This window comes from Gymnogyps californianus, chromosome 3, assembly GCF_018139145.2.
Source record: "Gymnogyps californianus isolate 813 chromosome 3, ASM1813914v2, whole genome shotgun sequence".
NCBI classification, from domain to species: domain Eukaryota; kingdom Metazoa; phylum Chordata; class Aves; order Accipitriformes; family Cathartidae; genus Gymnogyps; species Gymnogyps californianus.
This window is the reverse complement of record NC_059473.1, coordinates 16,386,241-16,406,126: the sequence shown is the minus strand read 5'-3', so window position 1 is coordinate 16,406,126 and position 19,886 is coordinate 16,386,241. Positions and strand designations below refer to the sequence as shown.

General features: G+C 35.3%; 1 protein-coding gene across 23 annotated transcripts in view; it reads right to left on the bottom strand.

Moving 5' to 3' along the window:
- The window catches only part of NRXN1 (neurexin 1), a 729,374-nt gene that overhangs the window by 452,841 nt on the left and 256,647 nt on the right, over nt 1-19,886 (bottom strand). For all 23 annotated transcript variants that reach the window (XM_050893180.1, XM_050893184.1, XM_050893185.1 and 20 more), the window contains one exon: nt 19,883-19,886. This exon is cut by the window's right edge and continues 158 nt beyond it. In XM_050893180.1, coding sequence (XP_050749137.1) covers nt 19,883-19,886 — 4 coding nt within the window. The remainder of the gene's footprint in view (nt 1-19,882) is intronic.

The window sequence follows — 19,886 nt, the reverse complement described above, 5'->3', positions numbered from 1 at the left end:
AAGCTTTATAAATTCATCAGAGAAAACCCTGTAAGTGGACAATTCTTTTGTCTTTGGTCCATATCTAGGCAGTTATAAAGCATCAATCATTTCAAATTTGGCAGACTGCTAAACTGGTAAGTGAACGAACATTCCACAGGCCTGATTCCATGCCACAGCTAAAAAAGTCAACAATAGCTTGCAGCAACAATGCCTGTAAGTTACTAATATTGTAGCAAGAATTCAGGAAGGAAAAGCCAATACGACAAAGTAAAGCCAGCAATGCCGAACTACTTCCCCATGCCATATTCTTCCTCGCAAAGCCCCAAATTCCTCCTCTTTCCTCCTGCAGGTATTATACGGAACAGGAGCTCCCCAAAACCTGGAGAGTAGGGAAAAGAATTCAAGCAAAAATGGAAGGATAATGAATAGCCTGTGCAGGCCAAATATACTTCTTAACATATCCTTTTGGTAGTCTACAGCAGCAACTTCTCCTGTACCACTGATAACAGCCTTCTACTACTGCCAGCTATGAGCCTTTGAACCAACAGCAGGGAATGACAGACTAATGGTGCATAATTACAGTAGGTTGTGGAGGGGAATGGGTTGTTTTACTTTCATAGAAAGCATTTTTCCTCACTTTTTTCCACGAAAAAAAAAATCATTAAGGATGTTACATTTAAGACAACAAGAAAAAAATGTTACATCAAAAGATTTTGCTTAGGTTACCAAAAGAAATACATCCGAGTTGGGAAATTCCACATTTACAGTTTCTGAAGTGAGCTTTTTATTGCCATTCAACACATGAAATAATCTTTTACCACTATCACATATATATATGACCCTTCATCCACTACATAGATTGGATTTACAAGGGAAACAACAGTAAATCTGGCAGTTCTTCACCCTCAAAAGTCTACCTTTCTATCCTCAATAAATATGCTTTTAATGAAAGTTATTAGCGACATAGGAAGGGCTTATGTGCCAAATATTAGCTGTACAGCATACAGGACATTTAAGGGCATAATCCCTACTACTCGTCTGTGTATCCAATTTGCAGCATTGGATGGATATATAACAACACAGATACTTCTATCTGGAAGGCAACTCTAATGTAGTCTAGGAAATATGAATGAGCTCTGCGTATGTGAATATAACATCCATCTTACATAATTAGCTACCATTATACTTTGCATATATATCTAAGGAGAGCCATATGGTCATCAGATGAAGGCGTTATTGACAAAAATGTCACTGTTATGAAAAAGAACTGCCATGCTTTATTCTCCATCTGTAAGAACTTGAACTCTTTAACATCTGTTAATCTTTCAGCACACTTGCAAATGTACTCTTCACAAACTTATGATCAATGAAGAGCAACATGTTTAAAACATATGAGACTACCTGCTTTCACTGAAATAAAGAAACAACTCCATTGACTAGATAAAGCTACATCTTTCCTTCTCTTCTAAATAGACATACAGTGAAATCGTAACTAAGCCACCTTTAGAACAAATTATTGCCAAAACCTAGAAGTTTGAGCAGGAAAGAATTCAGATATTTATTATTTCACTGTCTGCTGATAAAGCTTTTTTTCTTCTCCCCTCCAATCGAGAAAACTATGCTACATGTAACTTTCATTCCAAGAATGTTAAAAAGCAGAATAATATGACAGAGGCCCCCCTCTTCTAATGTTAACTTAAATCAAGAGTTACCTTGTGAGAGACAGTAGCGTTTCACTGACAAATCTAATTTTAATTAGAATTACTATTTGCATTTTAGTATTACATTTGTTCTCCATTAGCTACAGATACCAATGTTATTAAAAAGCTTCAAACTAGATCTTCGCTTCTATTCCACTACATATTTAATGTTACTCAACTTATTGAACTTCCTGTCACTGCATACACCAAATCCAATGAAGCAGAATATACACTAATTCCCTTCCAATTAACAAAGGTGGTTTTTTTCCCCCTTTGTTTTTTACCACGGTAAGATTCAAATGCTTCCCTTGGAGATACTCAGGTATAATACACTAGTTATCCCTGTCAAGTAAATATCGCTGAAAAAGCTACTCTTCATACGACAACTCCATCTTAAAAGTTGCTTAAAACAGCCAGAGATTTCACTCTGTTAATCATGGAACAATGTAAAATGCACAAATACCACCATCTCTGAACATTTTAGATAGAACTATCCCAGAATGATGTCTATTCTATATGCCAAACTACTTAATCAGCAAATTCATAGTTAATGTATCCATCTGTTATAACGCACAAACCCCAGGTAGCTCTGTGCATTCATTTTTACAATTCGATCCTGTGCCACCTTTCTAATCAATCTGCTCTGTCCACTATGTTGAATGATGACAATAAACTGAAAACAAAACAGAACATTAAACTCTGCATCTTGGGATATATGAATTCCTGTATAAACCAATAAAAAATTATGCTAGAAGACTTTTTAAAGGATTAGTAGCATCTGTAGAGTACGAACTAAAACACTTGCATATTTTCTGGTGTTTTGCAACAAGAAAGCAAGCATTCAACAGGTAGATTTTACTATCATCTCTAAGGTTACTTTTAGAAAAAAGTACTGCACAGATTGGAAAGAATATTTGAAAAGACCATGATTTTATTATATGAATTTACGTAACTCTGGAGAAGGAGGGACAGTTCAAATAGATCTTCATTCCTTTTTCTACTTCTTTAAACAAATGATTTGTATTTTTTTCACAGGGACTTGAAGGCTTTGTGAAGTAATTATCAGAGGTTAAATGCATAAAGAAATAAAAGAAGCAAAAGCTACTTTATTGATAGTGCTCATGTTCCTCAAATCAGGAAGCCAGGAATACCACAGAGAGTAATTCTCTCCTGAAAAAAAGATTACTGAAATGACTTAGTTGAGGAAGCCTGCTCTTACTGAAGGACAAAATGAGCTACAATCTTCACTGAAAAAAAAAAAAAAAAAAAAATCACTAATGAGCACACACCTACACCTATCTTGTGTTTTTGGAAAAAATCTTGTAATTTCACTTGAAATCACAATTTCAATTTTTCTTTTCTTCCTTTTCTTTCATCCTCAGTGTGATATCCAACATACTGATAACAAAAAGTGGAAAAAGACACAAGCCATGTTCCCACTGTGTTCTGAAGGCTCCACACTTGACATACACCACTGAAAAATCACTATTTTCTCTCAAACGCTTTTTGTTGTAAATAGGCCTCCCCACAAAAATGAATTTTTAGTTCCATACAGATAACTTAAAAAAATAAAAAATCAGCTAATTTGTACGCCATCCCTACACCAAACTACTCTTTCTTAAATAGTGATGTTTCCTTGTAAAATGACATAATTCATATTTTTGCTAGGTTTTAAAATTTAAAAAGTGTTTAAAATCACACAAAGTGTACTTCAAGTTGGTCTGATGTAAACAAAAAATTGCTTTTATTTGCTACGCAGAACAAAATTACCATATTTCAAGTTAGGTGATATTTTAACTGTCATCTTCATGAAATGCCTCAAGAAAACTGTATTTCAGGTAGTTCTAGTCCATGTTTTTTCTTAAGAAATACTATTTTCAGACATATCACCCATGAGTTACCTCATTCCTCATCCTAAGCTGCATGACATTAGGGGCATCTGATATGAATTATAGGTGCAGTGGTTCAGCCAAGAAGTGACCATAAGAACAACTACATGAATTACATCTGGCATAATTGCAGTGATATCTCAATGTCACTCTAGCTTTAAAATATTTCAAATTAAAATATTTCAAATCAAAATATTTCAATGGCAAATGTTTCAACAGCAGAAGAAAATGAACAGGTAAATAAAAATAACCAAGAGACAAAGACAATACCACACACAAAGCAGTAAGAAACCAATATAGAAATACAAGACAAGATAGGTTTGTAGGCAGCACAATCTTCTTGCCAAGTCTTTATATTATCACAGCTATAACTAAGTGTCAGAAAAGGGGGAGGGAGAATAGACAGATATAGCTCAAAAAATGAGGAGAAGCAACAGGATGCGATCAATTGGTTCCAGGAACATTTCCAGCAGATGTCCCAACAACTGATCCGGGAGTCCCTTTCACAGGTGGACAGAGGCACAGACTGCAAGACCACTAGTTTTTCTGGATGCTAGCTTTTGAATTCTCAGGTCTTTTGGTTCACATAATACCAGCATAATGACAGCAATTATCTCACAGAAAAACAGCTGTAGTTAAGTACCTTGCTACCACTTCCATCTGTAACCTCACAAATCCACAGATCATGTGGGCAAAGAAGAGCTGCTGCCATGCAAATATACCCCGGGAAGCAAATAGCTATTATAAAATATTAATAAAGTATTGACAGATTTTGTCTTGTTTTGAAGGAAAGAATATAACACAGCTAGCTTTCCTAAGATGCTAAGTAAAAAATAAAAAGAACAATATTACAAGTACAGGAATCACAGAAAATAAATTACCAGGAAAGGCTTTTAAGTATTTTTCTACAGAAATAGCAGGAGCATATATAGGAAACAGTATGATACGTTGGGAAGAATACATACCTGTGCTGTTTTGTCCATTTGAAAATACTAATATAAATGGGCAATATTTTTACACACTCGGACTAAAATTTTGACATGAACTCCACAGGAATCTGTTATCATTCTAACTGTCAGTTGTTCCTGTGACATCTGCAGGAATGTAGTATAATTTAATATTTGAAAAAAGGTTGCTTTGATCCTGGGAAGTCAGACGAACCCTCAGATTTGCTTTGTATGCATTTGATTATTCAACATTTAACAGTAGAAGCCTGAAAGAAACCTTTCACAGCTTAAAAAAAAATCCACAAAAACTAAGCAAAAAGACTCAAAGAGAAACAAAATCCTTCTTTAGTCTGAAAACTTTCTTCAGTATTTATTCAATAGGGTTCAAAAGAGAAAATCAGTATAAGAGAAAAAAACAGCTGAAAACCTCTTCAGTTCAAAATTCAAAAAGAAATCAGTGTCATTACTTCAATATATGGAACCTATCATCCACAAATTTATTCTTCTCCTATAGCACACTTTCACCCTTTAACACCTTTCAACAGACAAGGAAAAAGTGTTAGAAACACATTGCTCATTCAGAAAAACGACCCTGTTCTCTACCAATACCAGTTCAGAAGGCTGATGCTCTTGCTCACGTTAAATAAAACACCACATCATAAAAAAAATCCATCCATTTCAATGGGCGCAATCTCAGTGTAACATACAAGGGTACTACACTACAGACTGCAAGAATTAAAAATGTTGAAATAGCGATCATTTATGAATTTCATAGCTGATCCTCTCTCCTTGGTTCCAGAACTAGTGGGCAAAAAGGAGTAGAACAAACAAGCTTTAGAAGTTTATTTTACCTTTGGGGTTTTTTTTGGAGGGTTGCAAATTACAGACTCTGAATGCTTTTTCTTAACAGGACTAAACACAAACTGCAACTGTTTCAAACTTTAAATGAACCTACATTACCTACAGTGAACAAAGGAGAACTGAAAAACCGTATTAGCAGGGACCATTACAAAATTGGAACTTGAAGCAAATACAGACCATATGGTTTCAATATATAAAGCTAGATAAAATTTTAAGATATTACCTTTTATGTTCACCTATTATCTGGGAATGTTCCCACTGAAGTGTGCAGTGGGTTTATGAGTGTCCCTGTGTGTTGTTGTCACCACCACACTCCACAGTACTGTCTGTATAACTCTGAGACAATGGACATTTCTTACACCATCCCACTATTTGGATTTACAAGGCCCATGTCACTTTGCTTGCATTTAATTTGAGGCTCCATTTATTATTGGCTTTGTAATTCTTTGTCAGGCCATTTATTTGACAGAAATCCAATGGTTTTGCTTGGCACACTTACTCTTTAATAGTAAAAAAGCATAAATAACCAGAGGCAAATGTGGGCATGCAACATTAATAATATTGTTCTAGTTCACAACAGTACAAACAGAAACAACTCAAGAACAAAAGAAGTTAAGGCATTCATTTAACATGACTGAAGGTGTTGATGCATTCATCCAAAGTGATCTCAGGCCAGCTGAAACTATTTGCAAATTTAGCATAGTGTTGTCTGGGAAAAAGAAATTAGCATTAAAAAATATATATGCAAAGGTCTTTACTTGGAATTACTTATTATTTTGTTTCAAAAATGTGTTTAAAATTTAGCTACTTAGTGATTGTAAAAATAAAACCCCAAGAAAAAAAAAATTTGTATTTTACCTTATTTGAGTACTCAGTCTGGTGGTAGAAGATTTACAAAGCTCCATTTGCATGCCTACTTAAATCAGTCAGATCAGAGGTGCTCAGCATTTTGCACAACTGATTTCTAATTGAGTGAATATAGAGGTTATATGCATATCTTAGAGATCCTTTTTATTTCTTCATCCAAGACCTAGATAGAACTTGACAAATTCTGACTATATCAGATAGTATATTAGCTGTCCAAATGCGGTCCAAAACCCTTGCAACAGGAGGAATGCAAGGCAGAACAACCTTGTAGTGTTGACATGAATAAAAATGATATTGCAGAAGTAAATATCTGACATCTCCATACTATGTCTAAGAAAAAGATGTAAACCCAGATGAATGACAGCTAGTACTTTTCCTTCACTAATACTAAGCAATTTCAAGAGGATTTCCAATCACAGCTAGATATTGTGGGCAGGAGCAAAGTATAGCTATATATTTATGTCAACTAAACATGTGGAGACAATTTTATTTCCATTCAGGTTATTTTTTGTTTTGAATATTAATATTGCACTGCAGCATGTGGAATTATTTTGGTAAATGGGGCCTGCTTGTGAAAAGAGCTATTCTTTTGCTCTCCAACAGTCATTCCTGATGGTAAAGCTAGAAAAATCAGAAGACCGCTAATAATTTTAGCTATCAAGAAGCATTTCACATACACAGTATTATTTCTTTTTTATTTCATAGATGGAGAAAATGCACCATCCCCAAAAAAGCGTATTATAGTAGGCATCTTAAAAGGCAAACTTTCCTAGTATGTTAACAAGGCAGTCACCTCAAGTCAGAACATTTTGTATGCAACTACTTACAGCTAGCCACGAGAGAAATAATACAGGTGGGTGAGTATTAAAGCTCAATACTTACATGAAAGTCACCAGGCAAAAGACAGAACGAGTCTTGAAAGCAAGTTGCTTTGTCCTCATGGTCTTGGCCATTAGTCATGCTTTTCCTAGCAGTATTATATTAGCCTAACAAATCTGAATTCCACACAGCACCATGGCTTCAGCAGGACAGACAGTCCGCTCTGCAGAGAATAAGCTGGTGCTGACTGTACTCACCCGAGAAGGTAGAATAGAAATTTTATTCTCCTGAAGAACCAAACCCTGTCTCCCACATTCTGAACACAACATCATGGTTTCTGCCCATGCTTTTAAGAAGCACCTATCACTAAACTGTGAGAAGCCAGCTTTTACTGCAAAGCCTATTGAATCACACCTCTCAGAGCACACAGTTTCTTAATTTCAGTCAAATGTACACATAAAGGATATAACAAGCTCTTCAAACATGTCAGAATTAAGATCTAAGCATCAAAACTTGTGTAAGCACTCAGGAAAGAAAAAACTTTACAGAACTTAAGTAAACTTCCAACATCTCTAGGCACCTCCATAGATAGAAACCAGCTGACCTGCAGATTCCAGGATTGCATGTTTGGACTCCAGCAGGATTTAGGTAACTATCACATTTTTAATAGATTTGTAACAGGACTAAGACTGTTATGAATGAAATACAAATGAAAACGTGTGTGTGAGAAAGCAGCAGCAGAACTATCAGAAGAAGAGTTAAAAGAATAGCTTGCCTGGTTAACAAAGAACACTGTTTCTGGGAAACTGCTCCCAGAACACCATTCCCAGCTGCAAAATTGAGAAAAAGCTGTTTCTGTTAAGACGAGAATATCTGTGCTCAGACAGGAGCACTACACAGAAAACCCCTCAGGAGAAGACTGCAATCTGACAACAGGAGGATGGCAACACATTTGCGGTGTATCACGTGCCATTCGTTTTCCTGCTAGCCAAACAAGGAGACACGTACTGCTCACATACTTTTCAAACAGAAAACAGGTAGGGGTTGCTGCTCATTGTTTAAGAGCTATAGAGACTGAAGTAAGCAAAGATCTGAAGCAAAGTACTATATCACCATAACAACTGCTGACTTATAAATGAGTACAAAGGATCAGTCCAAAGACTAGTTTGCCATTGCCAAAAAGAGCCCAAGAGATGTAGTGAGTACTTCACATCCAGCATCCCTTCAGCTTCATGCTGAACACCAGAAATCCAGGCCAGACCCCGTTAAAAGTTTTGATGAATAAGTTGATGACATTGAGTGACATGAAATCTATGAGAGTACAAGTGTGACCTGATAAAATAATTTACTTAGGTATTTTGCTAGCTAAAAAAAAAAAAAAAAAATAAAAATCACTTCCCCTCTCTCAAACGCTTGCATAGTTGTGTTTAGATACTTGAACTCCTTGATTGGTTTTGACTACAAGTTAGCAAAGCCTAGTGTAAGTCTACAACAGTAGAACTCCATTGTTTTAAACAGAAGCCCAATGGTTCTTCTAAATTAGCATCTCTGCATTTCACTGAAATGAAACAGAAATCAAGAAAATTAAAACATGATCAACATCAATTACAATAGAACTTTAACATGCAAAAATCCACTACCAACAAAATATTTTGTGGTTTGTATTCAAAGTTTTGGTTCAGGCCCTCTCCCAGTTCCTCTCTGTTTGAAATATATATTGTTTATAAATAAGTAGATTTCTATAAACATTCATTGTATTATACACAGAAATCTGCTATTTATTTATTCGTGTCATGCCCCAGGTAGCCTGGACAAGTTGCAAAGACTGGAGGGCTCGAACTTATCATTCCTAAGATCATTAGAACATGAATTCTATGATTCCCTTTCACTTTTGATACACTCAAAGTTATGATGATTGCCAAGGACTGATAAAGGGAAAAAGTACAATTCCAAGTTTGGACAATGCTAGTACAGGACATTAAATAAATGCAAATTATTCCTAAACAGGAATAGCCTACTAGGAAAAGCTAAAGTTACGAAGGATTTTGGGGGAAAGCAAGCAAAATTACCTGTAATCATAAGAAAAAGCTTTGAAGGCCAAGGTATAAAACTTAATTTATAAAACTTAAACTATAAAACTAACGGCACAAATAAAGATGTTTGCACATAATTCTTTGTTTACAAGCAGAGAATTTACAGAACACATTAGCGTTTAAGGCCATAGCCGTAAATACCATTAATGAATTCAAGAGGCAGCAGGCATTTTCATAGTGCTGGGAGTGGAGAAGGATTAAAGACAACCTGGCTGGGTAGGTCACTGAGGTTAATATAAATTTAAAGTACCACACGTTCTTTGAGCTAAACGTTAAATCTCAAAACTTAGCAAGCCCTTACAGGCTTGTGGTTAATAAACTTTCTAAGCTGTCAAAGCGTAATATTTCAACACTCTGCTTACAATAACCATTTCTTTTTCTCATCAGTATAGATTGCTCCTCCCTATGTTGTATTTTAAATAGATGCTTTTAAATATTAACCTTAAGTTAATTTAATTACATTAAACCTTTAGTAGGTAGCTTTTTTTAACCTTTTCTTGTTATAAACCAAAGTGGATCCATTTCCTATTTATTGTTCCATATGAATGCAGACTTTAAACGTGGGAATCCAACTGATTCTTGTAAGCATGGTGTAATACTGCACAAGAGCATAAAAATCTGGAGCCACAATTTCCGATCTTCCTGAGCCTCCACAGAATGCCCAATAGGTGCACTGTTGTATACAGCGATGACTTACATTCATCTGTACCTAAAAGACTATCAGAAAGTAGAGATCAAAGATACATAGCTACTTTGATAAATGAAGGACTGACGAAGGACTGACAGGCCTTTCACAACTCACAGAACTAGTCATAATGACTGTAAAAGGAAAGATTTTCCTTACTGGCATTCCTTATTTTTTCCTACACTTTCTTGGGGGTTGTCCTTTTTTCAGATAATGCTCATACAACCAAGAAAACTTATTTTAAAAAGCATCCCCCCACAGTTGTCACTTGTTTTTAAACATGTTTATGAATAAAAAATATGTTACAAATTGTAATGTAATAACTCAAAATACAGAATGTTCTTTAGCAAAATAGTATTTCAAAGCATGTTATCATTCAATGCATACAAATTGCAGAAGAGGCATAACGCCAAAACATGACCTTTTCAAAAAAGAGATGGATGAATTGAGAAATATATCCTCCCCACTTCCATATTTACTTCATATAGCTTCTCCAGATGAAGCACACACGTCTTCCAACTCCAAAATAAACACAATTTAGTGCCTGTCGTCTTACTACAAATTGTATCTTTTTTTTTTTAAGTTCTGTGCCAGTGACTACCTTCTCAAAATTAAGTTGATATTACATGAACAAAATCCCCTTCACCTTCAGTAATGAAGTCATTAGTTGAACAAATATCTTTACAGAGGTGTCCACCACAGTGTTAGCAAAACTTAGCATTTTATCTGTTTTTTTCCTTGAACGTTGAAATGATTCCTTATACATTAACACATCAGCTTCTCTGCTGGTCTTAGCAACACAAGATTTACTAATCTGCTGTCTCTCAATTCTGCTCTCCTGAGTCACTCAGGAGAGGACCCTGAGCCCACAGATGTCTAGGCAAAAGTTTGCCAGACATTTCCCAGGAGTCAGCTTGCAATAGATACTAAATACTGTGATTTAGGTATCACATCTTTCCAGAGACTACATATTTTTCATATGCAAAATAAATATCTGAGAGTGGAAAGATAACAGAAAAAGTGAGAAAGAAAATCAGTGAGCTAAAGATTGAATGGAAAAAAGAAGATTAGTAGTTAATGGAAAACAAAAAGAAATAGTATACGAGGCAAGGCAGTACAGATGCAGAAGTTGTAATTTTGGAGGCAGATGGAGGATGTCAGAATTAGAACAGCTGTAGAGAGCTGATGATATCAAATTTGCATTAGAATTCAAGCATAAGTTTTCTTAAGAAGTACAGACTGTTTTCAGAGTGGAAGGCAGACAGTAACCATAAAAATCAAAAAGAGTACAAAACTTAAAAAAACACCAAGTTCATTGGAAAAAAAGAGAAAGTTAGAAAATTACAGAAAATAATGCTTATACTCTTATTTGAAAACATGCATCTTCACTGATCTTTAAATATTATTATAAAAGAAAAAAATTTCCTCAAGAGAAGTAGTTGCATTGAACCTATAGCATTCATGAATAGTTTTAGCCAACAAGAATGGAAAATTTTATATTGTTTTGAGGTATTCTACTCAACATTTTTAAATTTCAATATTTTAGCCTTTCTAGTTAGAAACAAAGCTTCTTAAAATGTCCTGTTCCAGTCAGAACTCTCCATTGTTTTTGAAAAAGCTCCATTTCTGTTCAGCTTTAGGCAGTTCTAGTCTGCTTTCCAAAAATTGTTTCTTCCATCAAACAAAAATCCACTAATTTGCATCAAGAGCCACTCCGGAGGGATCCAGAATAGATTGTTTCAATACATACATACATAGTATAACTAAACATAGTAGTGACATGCAAGTTACAGTAATTTAGAAAAACAAAGAAGAGATGTGAACATTCACTGGCAGAACAGTCACTATGTCCTGACAGTTCCAAATACACAAGTTTAGTCCCAGTTAGTACACTCAATATAGAGGCTGTCCTCAATTGACCCACTCCTAAATGACTAGTAAAATAGGTTGGGAAGTCAAAGATGTGATGAGAGCCACATCACTTTGCCTATTGAGACGTATCTTAATCTTACCAACATGATATGCTGTTTTGACTCAGGCTTTCTCCTCTTAAGATCTGGGGAAGGTCAAATATGGAATTTATGTAAAATGTTTGTATTCCGAGTGGTGATAAGCCACTTGAAAAAGACCAGTTTGGGCTTCAGGTCTGCACAAGCATTCTAGCTTTCAGCGCTTCACTGGGTCAGGACTTAACTTCCCACACAACCAAATACAAGTAATGCAAAATTTTGGTTTTAAACTAATACAAATGACACACATAGTAATTAACTTTTAAAACAGCCAATAAGCTGTTAGCCTTCCATAAACAAGATAACCATGACTCTTGGCTTCTTTTAGATTCAAATTATTTAATAAACCTGCACATACACATTTTAATAATGCCATGTAATATTGGTATCACCTATCACCCTACCAGCAGTCACGGAACAACGCATGTCATAGCTACACTAAAGCTACACATACCGAAAATTTGGCAAAGATTTTACTCACAAGCCTTGGTTAACATTTGGAAGGCTAGGAAACTTAGTTATCTCGTTAACTTTACAGTAACTCATGGTAATACTTGACAGATTTTTCCAATGTTCGGTTGATGATGACACCCATTGATCAAAACCCCTTGAAGACGCAGCAAGAGAGCTGTTTTATGTCAGCTTTAGAAAATCTCAAGCCCTCAGAGCATCACAGATTATTTACAATATGTAATAGGGCAAGAAACAGAGATGTATTTAAAGGCTACAATAATCTAATTAAGTTAGGCTGACTTTTTTCAGTGGGGATTTCATTCTCTCCTGACTGCTTTCTTCCATTTCATCATTTCTTAAACTCAAGCTGTATTTTGTTCAACTTTAATGAAGATATTACAGTGAAGCTAATTTGGACATCCAAAACAATCACTACAAAATACATTGCTCTTCCTCTTGTAAAAGGATGGGTTGTCTAAACATTCTCCCCTTTCAAAGAGGAGCTCTCCTCTTCCTGGTTCAAAGTTACATCTCAAAGGTTTTGGGAAAATAGCATTTATAACAAGATCATTCAAGTTCTTTACTCGAAAATGCACGTGCAGCTTTATGGGTCTTGGGATAGGCCTGAAAGGTATAAATTTTCTTATCTCTATCTTAATCCTCTCACCAATTCTCACAACGATGCATATGTTGATATCCTGTGCCTCTGTTCACCAGTGTGGAAAACAGAGAAAATTATATAAGTCTCCAAACCATAAGGGAGTTTGTACCTTCAAAGTTTAAATTCTTGTATTAAGTATCTATACAAAGCTCTAGTGGAATACTGTTATTTTTAGACTAGGTCTAATTCTCTGTATCCAGAAATAAAATGCCCGATCTCCAACACGTTTATTTTGCCACCATCATTGTTACCTTCTGGTAATGCCAGAAGACCAAAGTCATAGTGGGGTACTGTAAAAAAAGTAAGACAATCTCTGCACTGAGGAGTTTACAATCTGTCCTATATACCTTTACTGGGCCAGTAAAGTGACTCTGGCAATGGTGCACAAACTATTACATGTAGAATTAGCACCACTCGAGACTTATTTCCAATCTCAGACAGAAGACTTACTGTAGACTCTGCAATTCTGCCAACATCACGGCAATGCTTTATATCATGAGGTCTTGTTACATTGCTGAAGAAACAAAGCCAAACACTTCAGTCTTCCATTTTACTTGACTTTCAAAAATTCGTCAGCATGGATCACAGGAAAATGTAGGCTTCCCTGAGAACCAATGCTAACTTCCTCATAGAAACAGCTATTTCATTTTGCAATAGGTTTCTGTATGACTGTCCCCGGTGCAGCTAACATGAGGAAGTAAACGCTTAAATTGCATATATTCAGACTTCATTAAAACAGCATTTAGCAGATCATTTACAACATGGTTAAGTATAAGCAGTATGCTCTTGACAACGTCAATGAAAAAACAACAGAAACATTCTTTAAAAATGCTACATACCTCATCTTAGGAAATTGATAATTTGAGTTCTGAAATGTTTTGGAATACTGATTATCAGCAAGTGTGTTCTATTAAATGGATCACTAGATCTAAAAAAAAAACCCAAACAAACTAATAACCCTCACAGAACAGATCCAGGACAGCCAAGATGATCTTATTTCAGAGACGATGTTATCAGAAAACTGTCTTGTTGGTCATACCATATCTAAAAATGAGATATATTGAAAAGACTCCATAAGACACTCATGTAATCAAACGATACAGTGTTTTCATTTATAGAGGAAACCAGAGCAAGATAGGTCTTAATCATTCATAAATTATCCAAGTGGTGACAGATTGAAGTAAACTAAGGCAAAAAGTTTGGGGAATGAAAAAAATTGGATATTTTGCATATGAAACTGACAACAATATTAGACATCACAGAATTAAAGAAAATTCTTTACAATACTGGTTGAAAACTACTGTTATTTTTAAGATGCTTAAATAAATGAACAGAATTTTATTTAAAAATGTATTAACCACCACATATAAAGAAAAACCTTGCATACTAGTTACAGACAACAAGAAAGAAGATTGAACTCTACTGAAATATCGATTTCAGATTCTCAAATATAATTTGCTCAGGCCTCACTTTCTGGTGGTATTACTGCCAGAGGAAGTGATGGCAGAACGATTTTCCTGGGGAGATCCTTCAGTTTCCCAGACCAAAGTCCTCAAAAAAAAAAAAAAAATCCATCCACTTGCTCTTCCCGTTCACTAGGGCAAATCTTACCTCTTCAAGCTCAACTACAACTATACGTCTCTTACAATCCCATTACAGCCTCCCAAATTTGAATTCTCCCACCTTTCTACTACATGCTCCAAACTGGTTCATCAACCGCCTGCTATCTACTGTATCTCTCTCCTCCTTACTATATGTCCATCTAGTGCTTAATCCCACATTCCCTACTTCAGTCTTACTCCAATGTTCTGAACTGAAAGTGCAGTTACAGATATTCCACAGGCCGAGGAGAGAAAAGAACAGAATTACCTTTGGCAGCTCCCAAAACAGTCACAACACTACTGCTGTCACCATAATTGGGTGACAAAACATTTGGTAGTTTTGGTAGAACCATAGATTGTTTTTGCCTTGGACTTGGAAGCACTGAGCCCACTAAACTGACACAACCTGTGAATATACAGTGAAATCAATGCAATTGAGCATTGATTTACTGTACAGATACAAAGCTGACCAAGCTGTCTCAGATTCACACCTCATGTACTTCAGGACCAGTTCATACATAAAGTACATGATGCATTCTCAGATATGTGTACAAAATCTTCAAATGCTATACAGACATATCTTCTGCATGGAAAAAAAAATCTGAAGACAAATCTGGACATATGGGAGGTAAAGATTAACACAATCTGCATGTGACTATCAAGTTCTGAGTACTATAGAGTAAGTCCTGCTTAACAGAAAACTTTTTGTCTATGTATCTCAATTAAGAACACATTTTAAAGTGATATGTTAGGCCAGCTCATAGTATGAAAACAAGTAGCTTAGCGTAAGGTACTAGACAATTCATTCATGTGATGATGTACATCATAAACATTTTTATTCCCAACATAACTATGTCTACACTTGCTGCTGTTTCTATTGTTTGGGGGGGTGGTTGTTGGTGGTTTGTTGTTGTGTGGTTTTTTGGGCTTTTTTTGTTGTTTGTTTGATTTTTTTTTTAATAACATTAGTTGTGTTAGTTAAAATATTAGCTTTTTTAAAATAACACATAGCAATTTAAAATTGGACTTTGAACTTTTTGACATTAGCCTATAAATATTTTATGCTAGAAGTAATGCTAAACATGTGCAAGTTTACAGGACTGAGGCTTTATTTAGCGCTGAGCTGGAAAAGAGATTTTACAGTGAATCTAGTTGAGCATCACTTTTTGAGCATCACTTTCTGAGCATCACGTAGGCAAGCAGAAGGCCAAAAATAACAATAAAGGGATTGAGTTTGGGGTACATTCTCTTAGCACTTTTTGTACAAGTCTTGTTCCTGCAGTGCCATTTTCTTTCATGTTACTTATGACTACTGAAATCAGTTGACACCTTGCACACAATACTAAAAAAATCATTTTAGACCAACTTTTCAGCATTACACCAGTTCAGGAAGGCATGGTTCCTTAGAATTTTTTTCTGTATTTGCAATGAAATCATATATAGAATACACTTAGTATTTTTAATCTAGTAACAAACATTTGAGGTTATTTGAGTGTGGAAAAACGGTCAGAGCTACTCAGTTTGAAGTACCTGAAGGAGCAGTGGGGTTGTTCCAACAACCAACAGAATTTTGAAAGAATAATGAACAATTTGAACATGTTGGAATTTGCATTTTAAAAACACTTTATTCTCGGAAGCAGTTAAAAACAAAATTTGTTTAAAAAAGAAAGGAAAAAAGCAGGACATCTACAAACACACACAGGATGAAAGAATTCCCTACTAGGAGAAAACCAAAGAACACTTTTTGAAAGCAGGCCTACAGAATGAGTAAACTAAGTTTGAAATCTAAGAGAAACTAAGGACAGGAGAAGAAGAGTGGTTGAGGGAAGGGGGACAAATTGTTTTGGTTTTGTCTAATTTCTATAGTGAAAAATCTGTCAAAATCTAAACCATGGTATTTCAAATCTGAGAATTCATTATCTTTATGAAGTTGCAGTTTATTCTTTTTTCTGCATTCTTGGTTGTCTCACATTCCTAAGCAACTGTGCAGAAAAGACTCTTTATCGAAAAAATCTTCTTTGAAATTGTACTTTGTAATCCTTTACCTCCTACCTATTTAGATTTATTGTATAATTTAGCACAAGCAATTTTAACCCAAATAGTTTAGATGAAGTCAAGGAAAGCAAATCCACAAGTTTTTCTAAATGCAAAATCAGCACCTTTACAGCAAAATTTGCTGTCAGAAAGGATGGTTGTGAAAGTTCCAGCTTCAACATGATCTCAGCTATTAGACAAATATATTCTACACCTTCTTTTCTGACAAAAACAGAAACAGCAAACAAAGTGTACTGCAAGCACATTAGCATCAGTGTTCAAACCTCAGCCTGTTATATTTAGACACTTATGGTTTTTAGGTAGAGTAGACAAGGCATTAATATTAAGGCTCCTAAAGCTTTCATTATAATCCTTTAACCATGTTATAAACCTTGAAAAAAAACATCAACCACTGAAGCTGAATACTTTTTGAAAGTTGGCTCAGTAAAGACGAAGCCTACAATGAAGAGGATAATCACTATAGTTTGGCAACATTCATCATAAAGCAATTAGGAAATGTTTAACAACTACAGCTATTCCGTGATTTGAAAGAACTTGAGTTTTAACAGCAATCTAAGCATAGGATCCAAAAGGGACCTTTTCCCATCTCCATGAAAGATTCACCTGTCTGACCAATCTAAGAATCCCAGAAGCAGTTTGTAATAAACACACTATTACTCCTGAATAATCTAAGAGTGTATCACACACTTCAAAGTCTAATGTGAGCTAGCTGCTCAGAACTGAATACACAAAAGAGAAGCATAGTGTCCTTTATAGCCCTGCATTATTACAAGATGTTAGTAACTGACTTTTCTGTCAGTAACCGTTAGTGTTAACATACCACTACTGTCAAAAAATTATAGCCGAGTCAGCAGCGATCCTTCAGTATATTCATGGACTCCTGAATTCATAGTGTGCAGATTTTTTCAAACACCACTTTCATGTAATGAAAAATGAATGTTCAGCTCAACCAAAATGACTAATGTATTTGTGGTTTATTTGCCATTTGTTTGGAAAGAATCAGGAGTAATTTTCAATTCTATGTGTATATGAACTTCAATTAATTTACACTAACAACTATATGAAAGTAATATTTAAGGCACTGCTACGTTTATTTCAGCCAAATTTGAAAGGTAGAGAGCATGTCCAACCGTTATTTACAGATATCAAAAGAATTTCAATCAGTTAAAGAAAAAGCAGCTACAGTAGCAACTCCTGGATGTTGCATACTGACAATAATAATAATAATGTTAATTATATCTGCAAACTTCAATGAACATTGGATCAAGCCCAATGTTTTACTTTATCAAAGTCTTTCATTATTAGATAAATAAGTCTAAAATACATTAAAAGTATCACAAGTATACTAAAGATTACCACAGCCATCCAACTAAGCAATTAAGGTGTTGATTTGAAAGAAGGTTGCAAATTTACTGGAAATTTTGTAATATTTTATCGTTTTACCCATTCAATAAACATAGGATGAAAACCAAACCATACATGTCATATATATAACCACTGGGAAAACTGTTCTCACTTGTATGTTACCCTAACCACAAAACTTGGGGCAACAACAACTTCAAAATGACTATATAGCATGGTTCTCATGAACACAAATGAGATCAGTTAAAAGGAGAAAGCACTGCTATTTCTTAACCATTTTTGTTATAAATCACTCCTTAGTGGGCAACAGTAAAGTGCTTAAAGAGGTAGGGATTTTCAGTTGAAATCTCCAATGCTGAAATTCAAGTTGGGAATCTAAGGATTTTTTTACATGTCCGAGATGACAAAGTGCTCTAGAAGTACTGTTCTAGTTTGAAGGTTAGATTTTGATTCCAAAGGTGCTGTGTGGCATATTTTGTTAGTAAGCCGCATAATATTATTTCTAGCCATGCTCCAAGACAACTTGATAAACCTGCTCTGGTCCAGAGAACAGGTCACCTTGACCTGATTCATCTCCTATTTCATTATAATGCTAAGTAAAGCAAGCACACTTAAACCTCCTCTCAAGATGAGTGAAACTATTTACCAAATTGCTTATATAAATCTATTGCATTATCTTGAAAAGCCTGAGGAACTTAGAAGTTCTGAAATAGCACGTGAAAGGTTACTTTGCAATTTGAATTCTGTTCTCTCATGCTTGAGCATTACTTTACAGACTAAAATGCTGATCTCGCTCCTTGTTTACAGAATAGATCCACTGAAAATGAATAAACAGCAGGTTCATAGCATGTCCAGAAGGTAAAGAAACTCAAACTTCTGAGCACTACACAATGAAGCAAGCTCCAAAGTCAGGACAGTCTTCCACCAAATTCCTCTCCCTCTTTACAGGTGAGTTTACTTGCCTCCATTGATCACAACCATGGCAGGAAGATCTGACACAAACCCTTGAATAAAGAATTTCCAGACTATTTAGAACTTAATATAGATAAAAAAAAAATCTTACAGTCAAATTGTTATAAAATCTTAAATATACATTTTGTCAAACAATTTGTGGTATAGCCAGGGATTAAAAGTGAGGAAGTTAGTCAGGGTACATGCTCTGCCTATTCTGTTCAAAGCAGAGGAAACCTTTACTTCCTCTTTGAAGTTTGGCTACCAGCACTGCTCAGCTCCCATTTCTCTTCCACAGCTCAGGGAAGACTATCCTTCTCCTGAAATTCATTTGTACTTATGGTTTCTTATCTCAGTTTACTCTTCAGTTTAGCTAAGTCATAAACTGCTACTGACTTTGCAATTCTTAGCAGTAGACGCAAAAAAATATGTATTGCAATTGCTCAGGAAACCTAAACGAAGAAACCGTAATTGCTATAACTCTCCTTTCCAGCCACAAAGAATGACAGAAAGCTGTCAATTGTAAGGCTAAACTAGATGTTTTTACCATGTTGTTTGCTGTTAAAAGAAACCAATACAATTCAGCAAAGAACTTCAAAACAGAACTTCAAGTAAAAGAGTAGCTAGATTGTGATGATTTTAGTGGCAGATGAAAAAAGCGGTGTTTGGATCCATCTCAGGCCAAGGCTAAAAAGGTTCAGACAGTGATACAATGGGACCCATTAAGCTGTTTCCAAGTTCAACTATTGACAGATTTTTAGAAGCAACCAAGTTTAGCAAATACGTCCTTTTTGGTTTTGATTCTAACAGACAGGTGAGTTCCAATATTGGAATACCAGACAAAGGGCATATCCTAAAGGGATTTCCATGGAAATGTTTTCATCTTTGCCCATCTTCAGGCAATAGGATGGGAAATTTGCGATGGATTTATGGCTGATGATATTTACCTCT